Below are 18,398 nucleotides of genomic sequence, written 5' to 3'. Positions count from 1 at the left end.
TGACTGCCCAGTGCTTTGTACAATAGGCTACATTTGTCCTTGTCATCAGTCTTTGTTGAGTTGTTCGGAAAAATTGATATGTTGATGTGTGTGTTCACTGTTTATGTTGATTTGCTCTCTTGTCCTTACTGTATTGATCCTATTTTTTCAGATAAAGTCAGAGCTTTAACTGTATACTGCCGTCCCTACAGCTCATCTGTTCTGTCGTCTTGTTCAGTCATCTGTTCTGTCGTCTTGTTCAGTCATCTTAACTGTCGTCCTGTTCTGTCATCTTAACTGTTGTCCTGTTCTGTTATCCTGTTCAGTCATCATAACTGCCGTCCTGTTCTGTCATCCGAACTCTCGTCCTGTTCAGTCATCTTGTCCTGTTCTGTCATCCTGTTCAGTCATCATAACTGCCGTCCTGTTCTGTCATCCGAACTCTCGTCCTGTTCAGTCATCTTGTCCTGTTCTGTCATCTTGTTCAGTCATCTTAACTGTCGTCATCTGCTTCAGTTGTCTTAAAGGGATAGTTCACACAAACTTTTTATTTTTTATTATATACTCACCATCAGGTTGTTCCAAACCTGCATGAATTTATTTGCTGAACACAAAACAAGTTATTTTGAAAAATATGGCTAACCAAACAGTTGTGGGGACCCTTTGAATTACATTGTATTTTCCCCATATGGAAGTCAATGGGGCAAGAATTTTTTTTGTTGTTGAAAAAAATAATGTTTTAGGGTAACATTTAAAATAAGTGAACATAAGTAAATAATGACAGAATTTTCATTTTCCGGAAAACTAACGTTAACCGTCTTTCTCTGTTCATATGAACATTAGTATACTATAATTACTAGTTACTGCTTTATCGTCAAATTAATCTCCCCCAAAATGTTAAAAATACCACCTTTAATTTCTTTAATAATTTGCTCTGGTATTTGTTTTTTGTATTTGTATTTTGTTATTTATGTGGCATATAAAAACCCCATATGACACAAAGTCTTCCTTAACACAAATTTAAACCATCCTTTTCGATTAACAAATGAATGTATTTCTCTCACTGACTATTAAAAAAACTTAACGTTTCATGAATATTATAAAAGATATCAACTAATTTAGCACCCATGTCAGACTATAACACATAAATATTAATACTTGAAGATAGTTGGTTCAGGTAGGCTCTAGCAGCTTGTTTTGCCTTTGAAAACATATACGCCATCTTATGGCTACAGCTTGCCAGCCTGTATGACCACAACAGTGAAAGACCCCATGTTTTCAATAGTGTAGCCTATTTAGAAAATGGTTCATGGTTGTTTTATTGTTTTTCTTTACCTCCGTATAATAGGCTATAATACAGTGGTTTTAAGGGGTTTAGCGTAACCTTGACATTTATGCTCTTTTATAAGCGCCATTGTCGTATTTTGATGTATCATATATTCTCATACAGGGACTCATTCAGGAAACTAAACTGCCAATCCGAATGATCAAATGGCTCGAATGTCCGGCGAGCTCTGACGCCTATTCAACATGTCAGATTCTACTGTCGGATATTGATGTATCATATATATCTTTGTTATATATATAAAAAAAATATATATATACAGGTCCTTCTAAAAAAAATAGCATATTGTGATAAAGTTAATTATTTTCCATAATGTAATGATAAAAATGAAACTTTCATATATTTTAGATTCATTGCACACCAACTGAGATATTTCAGGTCTTTTATTGTTTTAATAATGATGATTTTGGCATACAGCTCATTAAAAACCCAAATTCCTGTCTCAAAAAATTAGCATATTTCATCCGACCAATGAAAGAAAAGTGTTTTTAATACAAAAAAGTCAACCTTTAAATAATTATGTTCAGTTATGCACGCAATACTTGGTCGGGAATCCTTTTGCAGAAATGACTGCTTCAATGCGGCGTGGCATGGAGGCAATCAGCCTGTGGCACTGCTGAGGTGTTATGGAGGCCCAGGATGCTTCGATAGCGGCCTTAAGCTCATCCAGAGTGTTGGGTCTTGCGTCTCTCAACTTTCTCTTCAAAATATATCCCACAGATTCTCTATGGGGTTCAGGTCAGGAGAGTTGGCAGGCCAATTGAGCACAGTAATACCATGGTCAGTAAACCATTTACCAGTGGTTTTGGCACTGTGAGCAGGTGCCAGGTCGTGCTGAAAAACCAAATCTTCATCTCCATAAAGCTTTTCAGCAGATGGAAGCATGAAGTGCTCCAAAATCTCCTGATATCTCGCTGCATTGACCCTGCCCTTGATAAAACGCAGTGGACCAACACCAGCAGCTGACATGGCACCCCAGACCATCACTGACTGTGGGTACTACTTGACACTGGACTTCAGGCATTTTGGCATTTCCTTCTCCCCAGTTTTCCTCCAGACTCTGGCACCTTGATTTCCGAATGACATGCAAAATTTGCTTTTATCCGAAAAAACTACTTTGGTCCACTGATCAACAGTCCAGTGCTGCTTCTCTGTAGCCCAAAGTGGCTTGAACTGGGCAATGCGGCACCTGTAGCCCATTTCCTGCACACGCCTGTGCACGGTGGCTCTGGATGTTTCTACTCCAGACTCAGTCCACTGCTTCCGCTATGGGGTACCAATTTTTCAAAACAACTCGACAAAAACTGATTACAAGGACAAATGTATACAAAGCACTGGGCAGTCAAATTATTTTTGGTACAATGGAAACCCATTAATAACAGGGCAACCAACCTGTAACCCTGGTTACCAAAAATACATGATTAAATTAAATAAATGAGCCGGGACATTTTTTCTTTTCAAATAAGAATTTATTTTCATGAGTATATGACAATTCACCATGACGTCACAACAGTAATAAAAGTTTGTGCGGGTGGCAAAAGCCGAAGCGTTCCTATGGCAACACTAGTAAATGGCTTGGGTTTCAGACAGTTAACATGATTATTGAGGGACTGATTAACTAATTCAGGAGATAGCAATACATGAAATGCCTAACTTTGCTCCAGTAGATGTAGCGCTAGTCTACTACCATAATTTTTTTAATGAGCCTCAGCCTACCATTGAGGAGTGTTTTTAGTGACTGTTGCTGTTTGACTTACAATACGTTAGGCTATCGTAGATGGTGTATTTCCCTGTTATCTAAGTAAAAAAGGCTATGATTGTTTTCTGTTGCTCTGAGCCGGATCGCACAGACGTGAGCTTTTGATGGTGAAAAGAAAGTGTGGTGTAGACTAGCACTCCTCCGCTAACGTTAGGCCTACAACTATGTTTTGCTTTTCCTATTTCTTCCATTGACATTCGATCAGTAGCCTGCATGACACTAGAAGTTCGGTCTCTTCCTACTTTTACTTCAGGCAGTGACTGGCAAGGAGTTCGATCTTTAAAAGAGATCTAAAGTTTACTAATATTATAATACATAATTATGCTCTGCTATGATGGACCGTTTTGAGAATACTTCTCTGTAACGCTACTTTTGACGACGTCCACTTGCTTTAGCCTCCAGGATTTGCTGGATATATTTACTTCTTTCTGAATGAAATCGATAAAATCCTACACTTTTTGCTGAATATCTGACGCCGCAACCCCAAACACAACACGTTTTCGTCATAGTTTCAACTTTAATCAACAACAATGTTCTTAACTATGTAACTGTTTACAGTAGCCGGCTGATCTCTTCAGTTTGTCAGTAGAAGCCGCTCGCGTTCTGCCACCTGGAAGTATCTTGGTGCCGATTGTTTACAAACATTCTGAAATGCCCTATAGGACATCCAATTAAATTTTTTTGTGTTTGTAACCGACCAATGAGGATCGAGGATGTTGTCTAGTGCATTTTTTGTTTTCCGGATTTCGCACGCGGTTGGAGCTCGCGCCCTCTCTCAGTGAGATCGGTATGTTACGGACAAAATACTAATGATGATTTTGTGACCTTGTACCCCCTCCCGAGAAGTGTGATTCGTCACTCCAGAGAACACGTCTCCACTGCTCTAGAGTCCAGTGGAGGCGTGCTTTACACCACTGCATCCGACACTTTGCATTGCACTGTTATTGAGCTAATCTAAATGCCACACAAAGTTTGGAGGTCTGTAGCCATTGACTGCAGAAAATTGAAGACTTCTGCACACTGTGCACCTCAGCATGCGCTGACCCTGCTCTGTGATTTTATGTGGCCTACCACTCCATGGCTGAGTTACTGTTGTTCCCAATTGCTTAAACTTTTTTATAATACCACTAATTATGCTACATCTGTTTTAAAGGTCCCCTTCTTCGCGTGTTTTCAAAGCTTTGATTATGTTTACAGTGTGTAATATAACATGAGTTTGTTTCGCGTGTAAAAAAAACAGTATTTTTCACACAATTGACTTATCTGTATGGCGCCGTTTCCTTTGTCCTAAAAACGGCCTGATGATTTCCTTGTTCTATGAAGTCCCTCCTTCAGAAATACTTAACGAGTTCTGATTGGGCCAGCGCTTCCCGTGTTGTGATTGGACAGCAGATAAGCGCACTTTGCCTGGAAAGGTCCTGCCTCTTACCATAACGGGGAGATGCAAACGCTGAATGCGCTCTTCTACACGTGGGAGAGCAACAAGACCACGCCCCCTTTTTTGCGTGTTCTTGTGGGCAGAGGGTTAGTCAACAAACGGTTCTAGTGACGTCATTACATCCCTGCACTTCCTGCTGTAGTCCAAACCGGCCGTTCGCTGTAGGCTTTGAAAGGGAACTTCTGTTAAATAAAATATCTCGCTTGGCATTGAACTTTGAGCTTTATAATTTTACAGGTATTATTTATGCTCTAACAGCAACATTTCACACTAACTAAAGTTTGAAAGATGGAATCGCGAAGAACGGGACCTTTAAAGACCCATTCAGTGACATTAAAAATATTTAGTGTGGAATATTAAGAGAGAGAATATGCTGATTACATTTAAAACATTTTTTTGTAGATATTATTATTGTGACAGTGGAATATTTAGTAATCAGGAAATCTCACAAATGGACTTATGGCAAAGGTAGCAACCTATCACGGTTCCACGCTTGAATCCACTGAGCTCCTGAGGGCGACCCATTCTTTCACAAATGTTTGTAGAAGCGTCTGCATGCCTAGGTGCTTGATTTTATACATATGTGGCCATGAAAGTGATTAAACCTTAACAACAGTGCAGGTCCTGTGTGAATGTAGTTGTTGTTAAATAAACTACATGACAAACATTTGTTAGGTTCTTCTTTTTATTCCCTTTCCATAAGAATAGCCACATTGATAAGGAATTCTCTTATTTTGCAATCAGGCCTCACACAATAATGAGATGGATGAAAAGAGGTAAGTACAAATATCTTACGCTGAACAGCCAGTTGAGAACTGAGTTGCTCTAAATATAAAAAGTATTTTACTATTCATTCCTGACTTGTCAACATCATAACAAAAGGTAAAAAATATGCCTCCAGGAGTAAATACAATTGTGATATTGCACAATAGTTTAAAGTACAGTATGTACAATTTCACATACAGTGGTCATGCTGCTGTTGAAACAAGTTGAATACACAAGCAGAATGCAATCATAATATGAGCTACAGATGAGTAAATATATTATATTGTTTACACTTTCACTTGTATATTTACTCATAAACAATAAAATGGCAAATCCTTCTTGAATTGTTGTGGTCAAAAAAATCTATATTTACATATAATAAAAAGGCATATACATGTGCCACATGAGAGGCAGCATAACTGAGCTGAAAAACTAAAAACAAAACATTATTATTATTTTAAAAGAGACCTCCTGCCATGAAAAGAGACTAAAATTACCCTCACAAAACAAACTCAAAATATACACAGATTAAAAGGTAAATGACGAGGGGTCATATTATGAAAATTAAAATGATCAAAGCTTTCTTTCTTCACTACAAGGAACATTCAAGTACATTTTCAACATCCAGGCTTCCTCTAATACACGTATAGATGAGACACAAAGAAAGACTAAGTCATCTACAAAATATCCTCATAAAAATATATTCATATATTTCATTTATTTTAAATGTTAACTGACTAATGTTAAAATTGTACAAAACAATATTTAAATGTTCAATGTCAATGAGGGGTGAATAATTTGATATTAGATTATAAAAGTGTGAAACATCATGACTTACATTCTCATGAATCTACAATCCCTCATTATCCTCTTCAAAAGGTTCATTTGAATATCAGTATTAATAAAATTAATTCGTAGTTATAGTCTGAGATGTGATTGCGAACACAGAGACCCTTCCAAACACGTCATTACACACAAAACCTTCCAAAAAATTATAACACTGTAATATTAATCTAAATTATAAGAAGCATATTCACTGTTTGCAAAACACATAAATATGAGAGCAGATGAGACAACGATCAAATTTAGTTTGAGACTATTCAGATCAGAGACTGAAGTGCTCGGAATTATTACAATGCATGTGTCATATTGATGACCTAGATATTTATCACAAATCATTTTATCACATTTAAATCTGAACGTGAGCAAAAAAAAAAAAAAAAAAAAATCCTTCTGTGAACCCGTCTCACAGAGAATGGATAATCTGTATGGAAATGAACTTTTTATTTTTAAATGTAAATAAAACCTTACAAAAAACAACTGCTTTTGATAACATGTCAGCCATAATTTGGCAAAATGCAGTGCAATCATTTCTTAAATGTTGTAGCATATATGCAAAACGAAATGTTCAATTCAGAACATTTATATAACATTGGCATTCCGAACACTTCTAAACTCATGAACACTGGGTGCACTTTCCTCTCAGATAGATCTATCAATAAATACAAACAGCCATTTGATTCGTTGGGATTCTCCTTGAACTATTTAACCAGATAAAGTCCCCTGGCTGAATCCCGAAGGCACCTTGAATTAAGTCATTAAATTGGGTGTCAGTGGTCTCGTCTTCTTCACAACGAGCGCTGATGATACACGTTTGGGTGTTAATCTGCCAGATAGATGTCACTGCGCCAGTGCTTTACAACAGCCTGCATAAATGAATCACAGACAAAATGATCTCTCAAAATAACATCTTTATGCCACGATACATGCCTTCAGCAAAACAAATGCTTAAGACTGAGAGGTGTTTGGCAAGGAACAATAAACTGAAAGCTCCCACGATAAAATGAATGAGAATAGCTGTGCAGAAGGCTACAAACAGACAGTGTCGATTTGACATAATTCTTGGTGCATGCCTAGAGTTTCTTCCCCTCACTAAAATACTGATGATATACAATCTAATGTCATCTTAACATTAAATCTGTCGTTTGTGCAGTGAATTCAATAAAATATTCATATAGAGCATTTAACATATACAGTCTGCCTAAATCATTTTCCACACAAGGACTTTTTGTAAAATGATGCAAAAGAACACGATTAAACTTTTCATAAAAGGAATTTTGGCAAATAATTGTTTCTGTAAAAAAAGAACACATGGTGAAATGATTTATTAAGATGTGATCCAGAGATTACACACTGAAAAGACTTCTGCCAAAACACAATAGAAAGAGACAAGCCAGTCACTATGTACAGGACAGTTTCTCAAACCGGTGATGAGCTTGATCCCAAAACATTAGTTCTGATACTCAAAAAAAGATTCTGAGAGAGTCTGTACACCCCCATTAGATGAACCATTCCTTCTTGCTTTCATCGATGGTCTCTGTGAAATTGGGCTCGGTGCTGATAATGGCGGCGTCAGCCGACTCAGACGACTCTCCCCCCTTGGCCTCATTGGTGTGGTAGGTGCCTTTATGACGGAACATGTACCGGATCAGAAACACCAGAGTGCACAGAATAGTGAAGATCACCACTGCAATGATGCCTGCAAGGAGAATACATTCACCGTTAATTTAATTAAAGAACAGATCACTTCAACAAAGTTTTAGATATGAATATATCTCCACCTCACCTCCTATTATAGCCGAATTTCTATTAACTCCATCTGGTATCACTCTTTCCTCGTTGAAGGGGAAATCGGCACCTGGAGATCATAATAATCATAATTATTATTATTTTTTTTTTATTATCAGCATCTGTCCATATTGGATATTTCATTATGCATGCACATTTTTTACATTTAGGTTTTGAATATGAAAAAAAAAAATCTTTAAAAACACAAATCATTTAATAAATGTTAGCATATATTAAAATTAATATCCCCTTTTCATACTATATATTATAATGTTCTTAATTCTCTTGTAGCATTTAAAGTGATTTAATTTTTTAATGGCTTTAGATAAAATAGTACAGAACAGTACAAATAGTATTTTAGTACTGGACATTTATTATTTATACAATACTTATCATATGGGCCAGAATTTTTAATAATCATTTTACATATTTTGGCTACAATAAACCGCAGAATTCCTTTTTGGCTATGTGACACTATGAAACAGAACTGAAAAGAAGTTCTGATATAGAACCATATAGGGTATTAAAGAACCCTTTCTACAGGGAGTGCAGAATTATTAGTTAAATGAGTATTTTGAACACATCATCCTCGTTATGCATGTTGTCTTACTCCAAGCTGTATAGGCTGAAAAGCCTACTACCAATTAAGCATATTAGGTGATGTGCATCTCTGTAATGAGAAGGGGTGTGGTCTAATGACATCAACACCCTATATCAGGTGTGCATAATTATTAGGCAGCTCCCTTACCTTTGGCAAAATGGGTCAAAAGAAGGACTTGACAGGCTAAGAAAAGTCAAAAATAGTGAGATATATTGCAGATGGATGCAGCAGTCTTAAAATAGCCAAGCTTCTGAAGCGTGATCATCGAACAATCAAGCGTTTCATTCAAAATAGTCAACAGGGTCGCAAGAAGCGTGTGGAAAAACCAAGGCGCAAAATAACTGCCCGTGAACTGAGAAAAGTCAAGCGTGCAGCTGCCAAGATGCCACTTGCCACCAGTTTGGCCATATTTCAGAGCTGCAACATCACTGGAGTGCCCAAAAGCACAAGGTGTGCAATACTCAGAGACATGGCCAAGGTAAGAAAGGCAGAAAGTCGACCACCACTGAACAAGACACACAAGCTGAAACGTCAAGACTGGGCCAAGAAATATCTCAAGACTGATTTTTCTAAGGGTTTATGGACTGATGAAATGAGAGTGAGTCTTGATGGGCCAGATGGATGGGCCCGTGGCTGGATTGGTAAAGGGCAGAGAGCTCCAGTCCGACTCAGACGCCAGCAAGGTGGAGGTGGAGTACTGGTTTGGGCTGGTATCATCAAAGATGAGCTTGTGGGGCCTTTTCTGGTTGAGGATGGAGTCAAGCTCAACTCCCAGTCCTACTGCCAGTTTCTGGAAGACACCTTCTTCAAGCAGTGGTACAGGAAGAAGTCTGAATCCTTCACGAAAAACATGATTTTCATGCAGGACAATGCTCCATCACACGCGTCCAAGTACTCCATAGCGTGGCTGGCAAGAAAGGGTATAAAAGAAGAAAATCTAATGATATGGCCTCCTTGTTCACCTGATCTGAAACCCATTGAGAACCTGTGGTCCATCATCAAATGTGCGATTTACAAGGAGGGAAAACAGTACACCTCTCTGAACAGTGTCTGGGAGGCTGTGGTCGCTGCTGCACGCAATGTTGATGGTGAACAGATCAAAACACTGACAGAATCCATGGATGGCAGGCTTTTGAGTGTCCTTGCAAAGAAAGGTGGCTATATTGGTCACTGATTTGTTTTTGTTTGGTTTTTGAATGTCAGAAATGTATATTTGTGAATGTTGAGATGTTAAATTGGTTTCACTGGTAAAAATAAATAATTGAAATGGGTATAAATTAGTTTTTTGTTAAGTTGCCTAATAATTATGCACAGTAATAGTCACCTGCACACACAGATATCCCCCTAAAATAGCTAAAACTAAAAACTAAAACTTCCAAAATATTCAGCTTTGATATTAATGAGTTTTTTGTGTTCATTGAGAACATGGTTGTTGTTCAATAATAAAATTAATCCTCAAAAATACAACTTGCCTAATAATTCTGCACTCCCTGTATATAACCTTCATGTTTAATGGGTTTTACTTTTTATAGAGATAAAGTTTATGAGCTGTTTAGTTCATAAGGTAAAAAATCAACTGAAAGAAAATGAATTAAAACTAAATCCATAAAATGATCTCACGAGAACCCCTAAAAGGTTCTATATATGAAGCACCTGACAGAACCCTTTAAGGTTCTATATAGTGAAGTGATGCGTTTTAAAATATCCATATTTAAAACTTTATAAAGTAAAATAAATAGCTTCTGCCAGAACGCCTTCCGTATTCAACTTACGAAGAAAGTGTAATGCCTCTCCAAAAACACTTACACTACGTCCAACGTCTTCGCTGCGCCAGCTATTCTTTTTTTTCCGTTGAAGTTGAATACGCAAGTCAGTCTGGTTTTAAATATGGATATTTTTCGTACAAAAACACATCGATTCACTTGAGAAGGCCTTTATTAACCCTCTGGAGCCGTGTGTATTACTTTTATAATGGATAGATGCAATTTTTTGGCCTTCAAATTCTGGGCCACTAGAATTCCCATTCACTGCCACTATAATGCTTGGATTAGCCAGGACATTTTTAATATAAAACTCTGATTGTATCCATCTGAAAGAAGAATTCTATATACACACAGGATGGCTTGACGGAGAGCAAATTGATTTTAATCAATTAATGGCTTATTTTTATTTTTAGGTGAATTACATCCTTAATTTTTTAAGGAGCTGCTAAACCGAATTCTTCTCGAAATGTTCGTCACATACACATAACTGATGCACTTAGAGTTGAGTGATGCATATTGGTCTTTACAGAATTTGTCCACTAACTGGACATTGACCTTTTTACAGAATGGCAGCGAACAGTAACGGAAGGCCTGTTTATTTAAGTCGAATCTAACTTTCGTTCAGTATTTGTGTTTCATATTTAAATCAAACAAAGTAATACAATAACAGTGGCAGTTGAGAGGCACTATAGGCGGTTTTCTATAAAGATGCTGAAAGTGGACAGATCTTATCGCTGAGGTCACTGCTTCACTGTGGAGGTGCTGGAATCAATAAAGTAGAATTGGAAATGAAAGGCCACTCCTGGGAAATAATGAAGGACTGAGCAGACCATTTATGCTATTTTAAAGGTTCCTAATTTTCTCCTACAATAGGTTTACAAATCCAAAGTCTATACGTCTGTTATGATTGGTCTACAAAAATCCCATTACCATATTTGAATTTCAGCTCCTGAGGCTTCCTCAGCACTTATAAACCGTGATACGAACAGTAACGATGGCATCGGTTTTAACTTATCAATTCAAGCCGTAGGCCGGTTTCACACTGCACGCGTTAGCAGAGCATTCGCAGCAGATATTTATGCTGCCCATCATAAATCAAAGCACAGAAATGATGATACTGTTTTATGCTGCCCATCATAAATCAAAGCACAGGACAGACGATACTGTTTTTGCAGTACATAAGCTGCGGTTCAGCTGCTTGAGAGACAAATGCTGCCGTATGATAATAATAATAATAATAATAATAATAATAATAATAATAATAATGCGTTCAATTTATACAGCGCTTTTCAAGGCACTCAAAGCGCTTTACATAGAAGGGGGGAATCTCCTCAACCACCACCAATGTGCAGCATCCACCTGGATGATGTGACGGCAGCCATATTGCGCCAGAACGCTCACCACAAACCATCTGATTGGTGGAGAGGAGACCGAGTGATGAAGCCATTCAGGATATGGGGATTATTAGGAGACCATGATGGACAGGGGCCAATAGGCAAATTTGCTCAGGATGCCCGGGTTACACCCCTACTCTTTTTCCGAAACACATCCTGGGATGAGCACAATAGGCGAGTGTATGAGCACAATAGGCGAGTGTATGAGCACAATAGGCGAGTGCTGCTCCCGCTCTCCATATCCTTCTGCGCTGCCTGTGAAACCGACGTTAGTCCTCAAGTGGACTTGCTTTCGCAGTGCAAAAACAGCATCTTCTCAACACCCAGTCTCTGCTACAGCTAGTGTTTGAAAGCAGGTCAAAGTAGACGTTGTTTACGGCCAGCCATTGAAGACCTTAGGCTGGCATTATGCAAATTTGTAACAAAGCTAGGTTCATGCAGGGAGTAAGATTGAAAATACTTTTTACATTTAGTTCAGAATCATTGTTTCTTTTACATTCACAGACAGCTATAATACACACTAGATGAAAGGTCATATCCAAAAAAGCCTAAGCTTTAAGAGCTTTTTGGTTATTATTTGGGTTGCTTAAACGTGTTCACCTGCGTCTAGGTGCCATGGGTCGGTTGCAGCAGACATGGGTGGAATAGTGAGGGGCGACGCTCCGCAGTTGGATTCGACCAGTTTACCCTGGTGTGAGACGGGCGCAGAACCACGGGACCGGAGTGCGGCTTTCAGAGGAGCGATGCTGTTGAACTGCACTCTGGACAGGCAACCCACAAACCCAGGGGTGTTGTATTTTTCTATAAGCACCGGATCGATATAACCAGTTTCTGCAGGAAGAAGAGATACAGATAGGCATCTAAAGTTAGACAAAGAGCAAGAGAATAATCAGCATCTAAATGTTCAAAATGTCAGAGAGGCTGAAATACAAGATAACTGCAGAAAACTGATCCAAGCCTTGTTCCGGGAAAAGCGTTCGATTTCATTGCAATAAAAGGATAAGATCAATGCCTGTTCATCTATAATGTACACAAGAGATCTGCATTACAATGACATCCTAAAATGAAACCTTGAAGGGACAACTATATCTGAACTATAATTTCTACTTGAATTACAAATATGTTGAATATAAATGTATGCCATCCCATTCAATGGGATTTTACACGTTTTAAACATGACGCGACTCGATCCTGTTAACTAAAACTACTAAAAATTATATTAACACTACACAATAAGGTTTCATTTGTTAACATTATTTAATGCATTAACTAACAATGAGCAATACATTATTGATGCATTTATTAACCTTTGTTAATGTTAGTTCACAATTTTCATGTTCATATTAGTTGACACTGACAGTGTGTTAAAAAAACAACTTATTTTCATAATGTATCAGTAAACGTTGAGATTGACATTGACTAAGATTAATAAATGCTGTAGAAGTATTGTTCATTGTTAGTTCATGTTAACTAATGTAGTTAACTTATTGTAAAATGCTACCAAAATTGTATTTCCTAAAACTGAAACAAAACAAAAAACATAAATATTAGATGAAAATGTTTTGCCATGGCAGCTAATTGAATTAAAAGAAGTTATTCAAATCATAAGTTGAAATACTTAAATGATTTAAATTGAAACTGAAATAAATATAAAGCTAAATTGAATTAAAAAAGTACATAAAAATGACTAAAGCTAAAATATAATATAAAAGCTAATTCAAAATATGCTATACTACAACATTATATACAACCGTGTTTTTTTCATGTCTCTCATTTGGACTTTTATGTTTTGTTTTGATTAGCTTTATTTACAGTTTCCTGTTTCCAGTTGTGTAGTCCTTTTGGTTCCCCTTGTCATCTGCACCTGTGTCTTGTTATCCCTGTGCATAAGCCCATTGCTGCGTCTGAAATCGAATACTTCCCTACTATATATATATATATATATATGTGTGTGTGTGTGTGTGTGTGTGTGTGTGTGTGTGGAAAAAACAGTACGCCAACAGAGTAGGACATCGAAAATGCATAGTATTCGAAAATCAGTAGGCAAAAATAACTGGATAATCTACACCTTCCACAGAGATTCTGAAGTGTGCATTCACTGGTCATTTTACGATCATTTTTGAATGATGCAGGAGCGATTAAAATGACAGTGAGAAGTAGTTCGTCCGAATTTGTCGAATTCATCATGCAACACATATTAATACTACATAGAACATACTTTTTAACTGTCCTGAAGTACCAGTAAGTTACAAATAAAATGTAGCACCTATATACGGTATTCGACTTTGGATACAGCGCTAGTGTTTTCATGTGTTAGTTTGTCAATTGCTTTTCATATTTTGCCGTTTTTCTGGTTTCTTGGCTTCTTGTTCTTCTGCCATTTGTTTTCCTTGGTTCCTGCTTTTTAATTTTGTTAACAGGAGGTTACTAGGCAACATGGGGAGAGGACGCTGGCCAGTGTTGCCAAGTCCGCGGTTTTCCCGCGGAATTGGGCTACTTATAACCACTTGCCGCGGGTTGATTTTTTATTCCGCGGGTTAAAGGTTTAACATATTGCATCAGTTATATTTAGCTGAAATGGTTGTGTTGAAATAAATATTTTACTTTAGCCAATTCATATTCCACCAATGATAACAAGGATTCTAGGATGATGACATAAGCAATATCGTATCAGCATAACTGTGCTGATAAGCGCACACTTTGTGAGGTACAGTGGCACTGCTGGGCTTGTTCGCTAATGTGTGTGTGTGTGTGTGTGTGTGTGTGTGTATATGCTGCGGCGGTGTGTGTGTATATGCGCGCACCGGCTGTTTTCGTTTCCATGGTAACCGAGTGTTCTCCAGGGTTGTTGCTGGTAAATAATAATTTAAAAAATAAATGTCATACACAGAAGAATTTTCTGTAAATTAACATTTAATGAGGAATATCTTGCAATGTTTATTTTACATTATTTTTAATTTGGAATGAATTTCACAAGTTTGTGGTTCACTTCCACTGGAGTTGTAATTCTGCATTTTCCCGCCCGCATCCATTACGTTTTTAATCGGATGCGGCAGTCTGAGAGACACCATGCCTCTGAAATCTGGGATAGTAAATCTGTAAATAGTTAATTTAAATAGTTCAAAAAAAAAAAAAAAAAAAAGTATTACCACAATCCACTGAAGGATTTGGTTCATCAGCTGTCAATCTTAAGGTAAGATGATTTTATTTATGAAAATAGACTGTTTATAATTACTTATACAGTTTTTTTTAGTATAAATGGTGTGTAGTGCATAACACTACCATAAAATGTGTATTGGAGTGTTATATTTAGATTGTTTTGTTTTGGGCTAGTTGGATTGGCCATTGGGCTACTTTTGGGCTATTTTTGATTGGCCATTGGGCTGGTTTTGTTGCGAAAACCTGGCAACCCTGACGCTGGCGTTGTCTGTTCGCCGCTTCTCCACCCACAAATCATGTTAATTAGATTTAGATTTTATTTTATTATGTTTGTGACTAGTCTAACAGTCAGAGCTACAATTGGGACTGTTGCTGATTGCTGGCAGCCACTGAGAGGACGTTGTTCGCCATTTTCCACCGCTTCTCTGATGTTTATGTTTGAATAGTTGCGGTTGGTAGAGGTCTTCATGTGACAAGTGTTCCTAATTCATCTAAGTTACAATCAGTTTACTATAGTCTGTTAAATTAATGATTATAATAGAATACGTTTTAAGGTTGTCACTGTTAAAAATATATATAGACGAGTAATATTGAGATTGTAGATAATGCTGATCCTTTCTACTGGTTGATTATTCGTCGATCTATTGGTAATGCCTCAGGGCTTCTGTAGGGGGATTGCATGCGCGCGCTTCTCTTCCTCATTCAATACAGACGAGTGAAGGCGAGAGCTGCGTCATGTGTGTTTTCTAAACCTTCTCCCGTTACTTTTCCCCTTTTTAAGGTATTTACCAATCACAAAGCAATGTAGATAGTAACATATGTTTATAATACATTTCGTTATGGTATTATGGTTTTATATGGGTAAAATATGCATTTTTGCATTGTTTAAAGAGTTTCGTGCTAACTGCAAATATGTGTAACTTTATGCTAGCATTTGGAGACCTCGTGGCTCCATCTCGGCATATATGAGTGTTTACTGTGTCATATGTGTTTAAGCTGGTTATTACTAAATACAAGTACACATATTTATGCTGTAAAGTTATTTTGTATGTGTTATCACTACAAGGGTGAATTCATGTGATGCTGAGATGCTGAATGCTGTTAAAAGCACAGTTAATATTTTTGTCACTTGAGAAGTCATTTAAAAAAGGAGTATTAAAATGTATTTTGATAACTGTTTAAAACAATTAACAATGTATATGGTAATTAAGTTAAAAAGATAATTTAGAAAGCATTAAAAATGTGTTTGTGGTTGATGTTGAATGCTGAAATGTATATTTTATTGTATACACTTTTCAAAAGTATTCAATACAGACGAGTGAAGGCGAGAGCTGCGTCATGTGTGTTTTCTAAACCTTCTCCCGTTACTTTTCCCCTTTTTAAGGGTACAACATTTGGAGGCACCGCTGGGATGTTTGGCTTGAGGATCACCCCTGAGCTGTAAGTGGAGCCCTTGCGTCAATCATCCCTTCAAACAACCCAGGTATCAGAGAAAAGAGTTCAGCAAGGGCAGTGGAAGTGGTCTTCAGACAAATCTGGCACCTTGTATCCTGAAGTGAGCAAAACTGACCACTAGGGTGTAGCAAAAAGCCATTAAGTCAGACTAACCATCATTTTACTGTCTGTGCCCTCTTATAAAATGGAGTCTGAGCTAGAGAAACTGCAACTGGAGATTAAAGGAGCGTTGTACAAACTGACTATCGAACAGCTGATTAAAGTATGCAATACACTGCAGATTTCAGGACCAGGGAAAGAACATGTAACTGGTAAAACTCGAAGTCAAGTGATTTCACATGTAATAAAGTATCTTGAACGGGAAGAATTAGCCAACCTAGAGGATGAGGGTATGTCAGACCTTCTCAGTGTACATGACATAATAGATCAAATCAATACGGCAACAGACGGAAGCGAATATGAAGTTTCCAGCCAAATTGAGTTACAGGAAAATCTACAGAAAGAGGTAGAGGCGCTAAGGCTTTCGTTGAAAGAAAAAGAGAACGCAATGTATGACCTAATGAAAACAAGCATGAACCCACCTGCCAGTTCCAGCAAGCCAGAGAAAAATATGGCCCCAGCATCCCCTAATGGCTCCATGTGGCGCAAAGATTTTAAGATATCTGGCCAGATAGGCGAGCCAGGGCAAAAAGATAAGCTAACATTTTCTAGCCTGGCCAAACAAATTGAAACTGGGCTCAGCAAAGGCTATCCAGAGTCAGAGATCATTGATGCTGTAATCCGTGCTATCACACCAGGTCTGCAGTTACGAAGTTACCTTGAAGGGAAAGACAAATTAACACTACCTGCCCTCCGTAGAATCCTCAGGTGTCATTACCAGGAGAGAGGTGCCACAGAGCTATATAAACGACTCACTTCTGAGGTTCAAAACAGTAAAGAGACCCCTCAAAACTTCCTGCTCAGGGCAATGGATCTGAGACAAAAAATCCTGTTTGCTTCTCAGGAAGCTGATTCAAGTCTAAAATATGACCCAGTACTAGTCCAGAGTCTGTTTATGCATACAGTCCTAACTGGCCTCCAGAGCGATAATATTAAAGGTGACCTACAGCCCTACCTCCTCCAGACAGATACCTCAGATGAGCTGCTGTTGGAGAAATTGAACATTTCATGTGCCAATGAAAAAGAGAGGCAGGACAAAAAGAAACATGCTGCCCCATCACGTGTAACTAATGTGAATACTGTACAGTCAAGTGAAGTTCCGATGGAAAAGAAAATCGCCACCTCACAAAGTTCAGCTATACTTCCCCCCGATCTCCTCGCAGAAATCAAAGAAATGCGCTCTGACATGGTGCTATTAAAAGACTTGAAAGCTGAGATCTGTCAAATCAGGGAAACCATACAAAGACCCACCACTGCACCGCCACAGTGCCTTTCACCAAGCAGAGAACCAGCAATTGTGCCCTCCCCTTACCCAGTGTTTTCACCCTCACAATCCTTACCGTATAAAGCCGATTCAAATGACATGCCATTTTACCACCAGCAGTCACCAACAGCAGCGCAGGAATATCGACCAGCATTCAGCCCTGGGCGAATAAGAGAGACGGCCCAGTTCCAGCAGAGGTTTGCACCACAGAGGTTTTACCCAGCACGACGCCCTCAGCCAAGGTGTCTCTCATGTACTCAAGCAGGTGAGGAGTACTGTCAGCACTGCTTCAGGTGTGGAAGCAGTGAACACTTTAGAGCAGGTTGTAAAGCACAGAGACCAGTAGAGCCTGCTCGGAGAATCCCTTTAAACTAAGAGGGGTTGCTCCCATGGGACATGGAGCAACCAGTGATAGTGATAAGTCCCAGTTTTGTGCAGGCTGTAAGGAAGAGAAAGGATGGAGGGAATTAAAATGTTGTTCAGTTTGTAAAATCACCCTATACTGTTCAAAAGAATGTCAGGGAAACCATTGGCCCACACACAAAAGACTTTGTAAGCCATATACATGTTCAGGTATCAAGAAGCAGGGAACTCGGTCACAAGATAAAGTCAAGTGCAAGGAAAAGCGGGCTCCAGAGAAAATACCTACTGTAAGTGAGTTAGTGGGAAAGAAGTGTGTCATCTGGTGT

The 18,398-nt window shown here is 38.2% G+C and overlaps 1 protein-coding gene across 2 annotated transcripts in view; it reads right to left on the bottom strand.

Annotated features, from left to right (window-relative positions):
* Nucleotides 1-5,188: 5,188 nt before the first annotated feature.
* cntnap2a (contactin associated protein 2a) overlaps nt 5,189-18,398 on the bottom strand; it is a 506,672-nt gene continuing 493,462 nt past the window's right edge. For both annotated transcript variants that reach the window (XM_067435516.1, XM_067435517.1), the window contains exons 22-24: nt 12,273-12,503; nt 7,913-7,984; nt 5,189-7,825 (exon numbers count right to left, since the gene is read on the bottom strand). In XM_067435516.1, coding sequence (XP_067291617.1) covers nt 7,626-7,825; nt 7,913-7,984; nt 12,273-12,503 — 503 coding nt within the window. In that variant the 3' untranslated portion in view covers nt 5,189-7,625. The remainder of the gene's footprint in view (nt 7,826-7,912; nt 7,985-12,272; nt 12,504-18,398) is intronic.

The sequence above is a fragment of the Pseudorasbora parva genome, chromosome 24 (assembly GCF_024679245.1).
Source record: "Pseudorasbora parva isolate DD20220531a chromosome 24, ASM2467924v1, whole genome shotgun sequence".
NCBI classification, from domain to species: Eukaryota; Metazoa; Chordata; class Actinopteri; order Cypriniformes; family Gobionidae; genus Pseudorasbora; species Pseudorasbora parva.
Note: the sequence above shows the minus strand (reverse complement) of the source record. Positions and strands in the feature narration are given on the sequence as shown.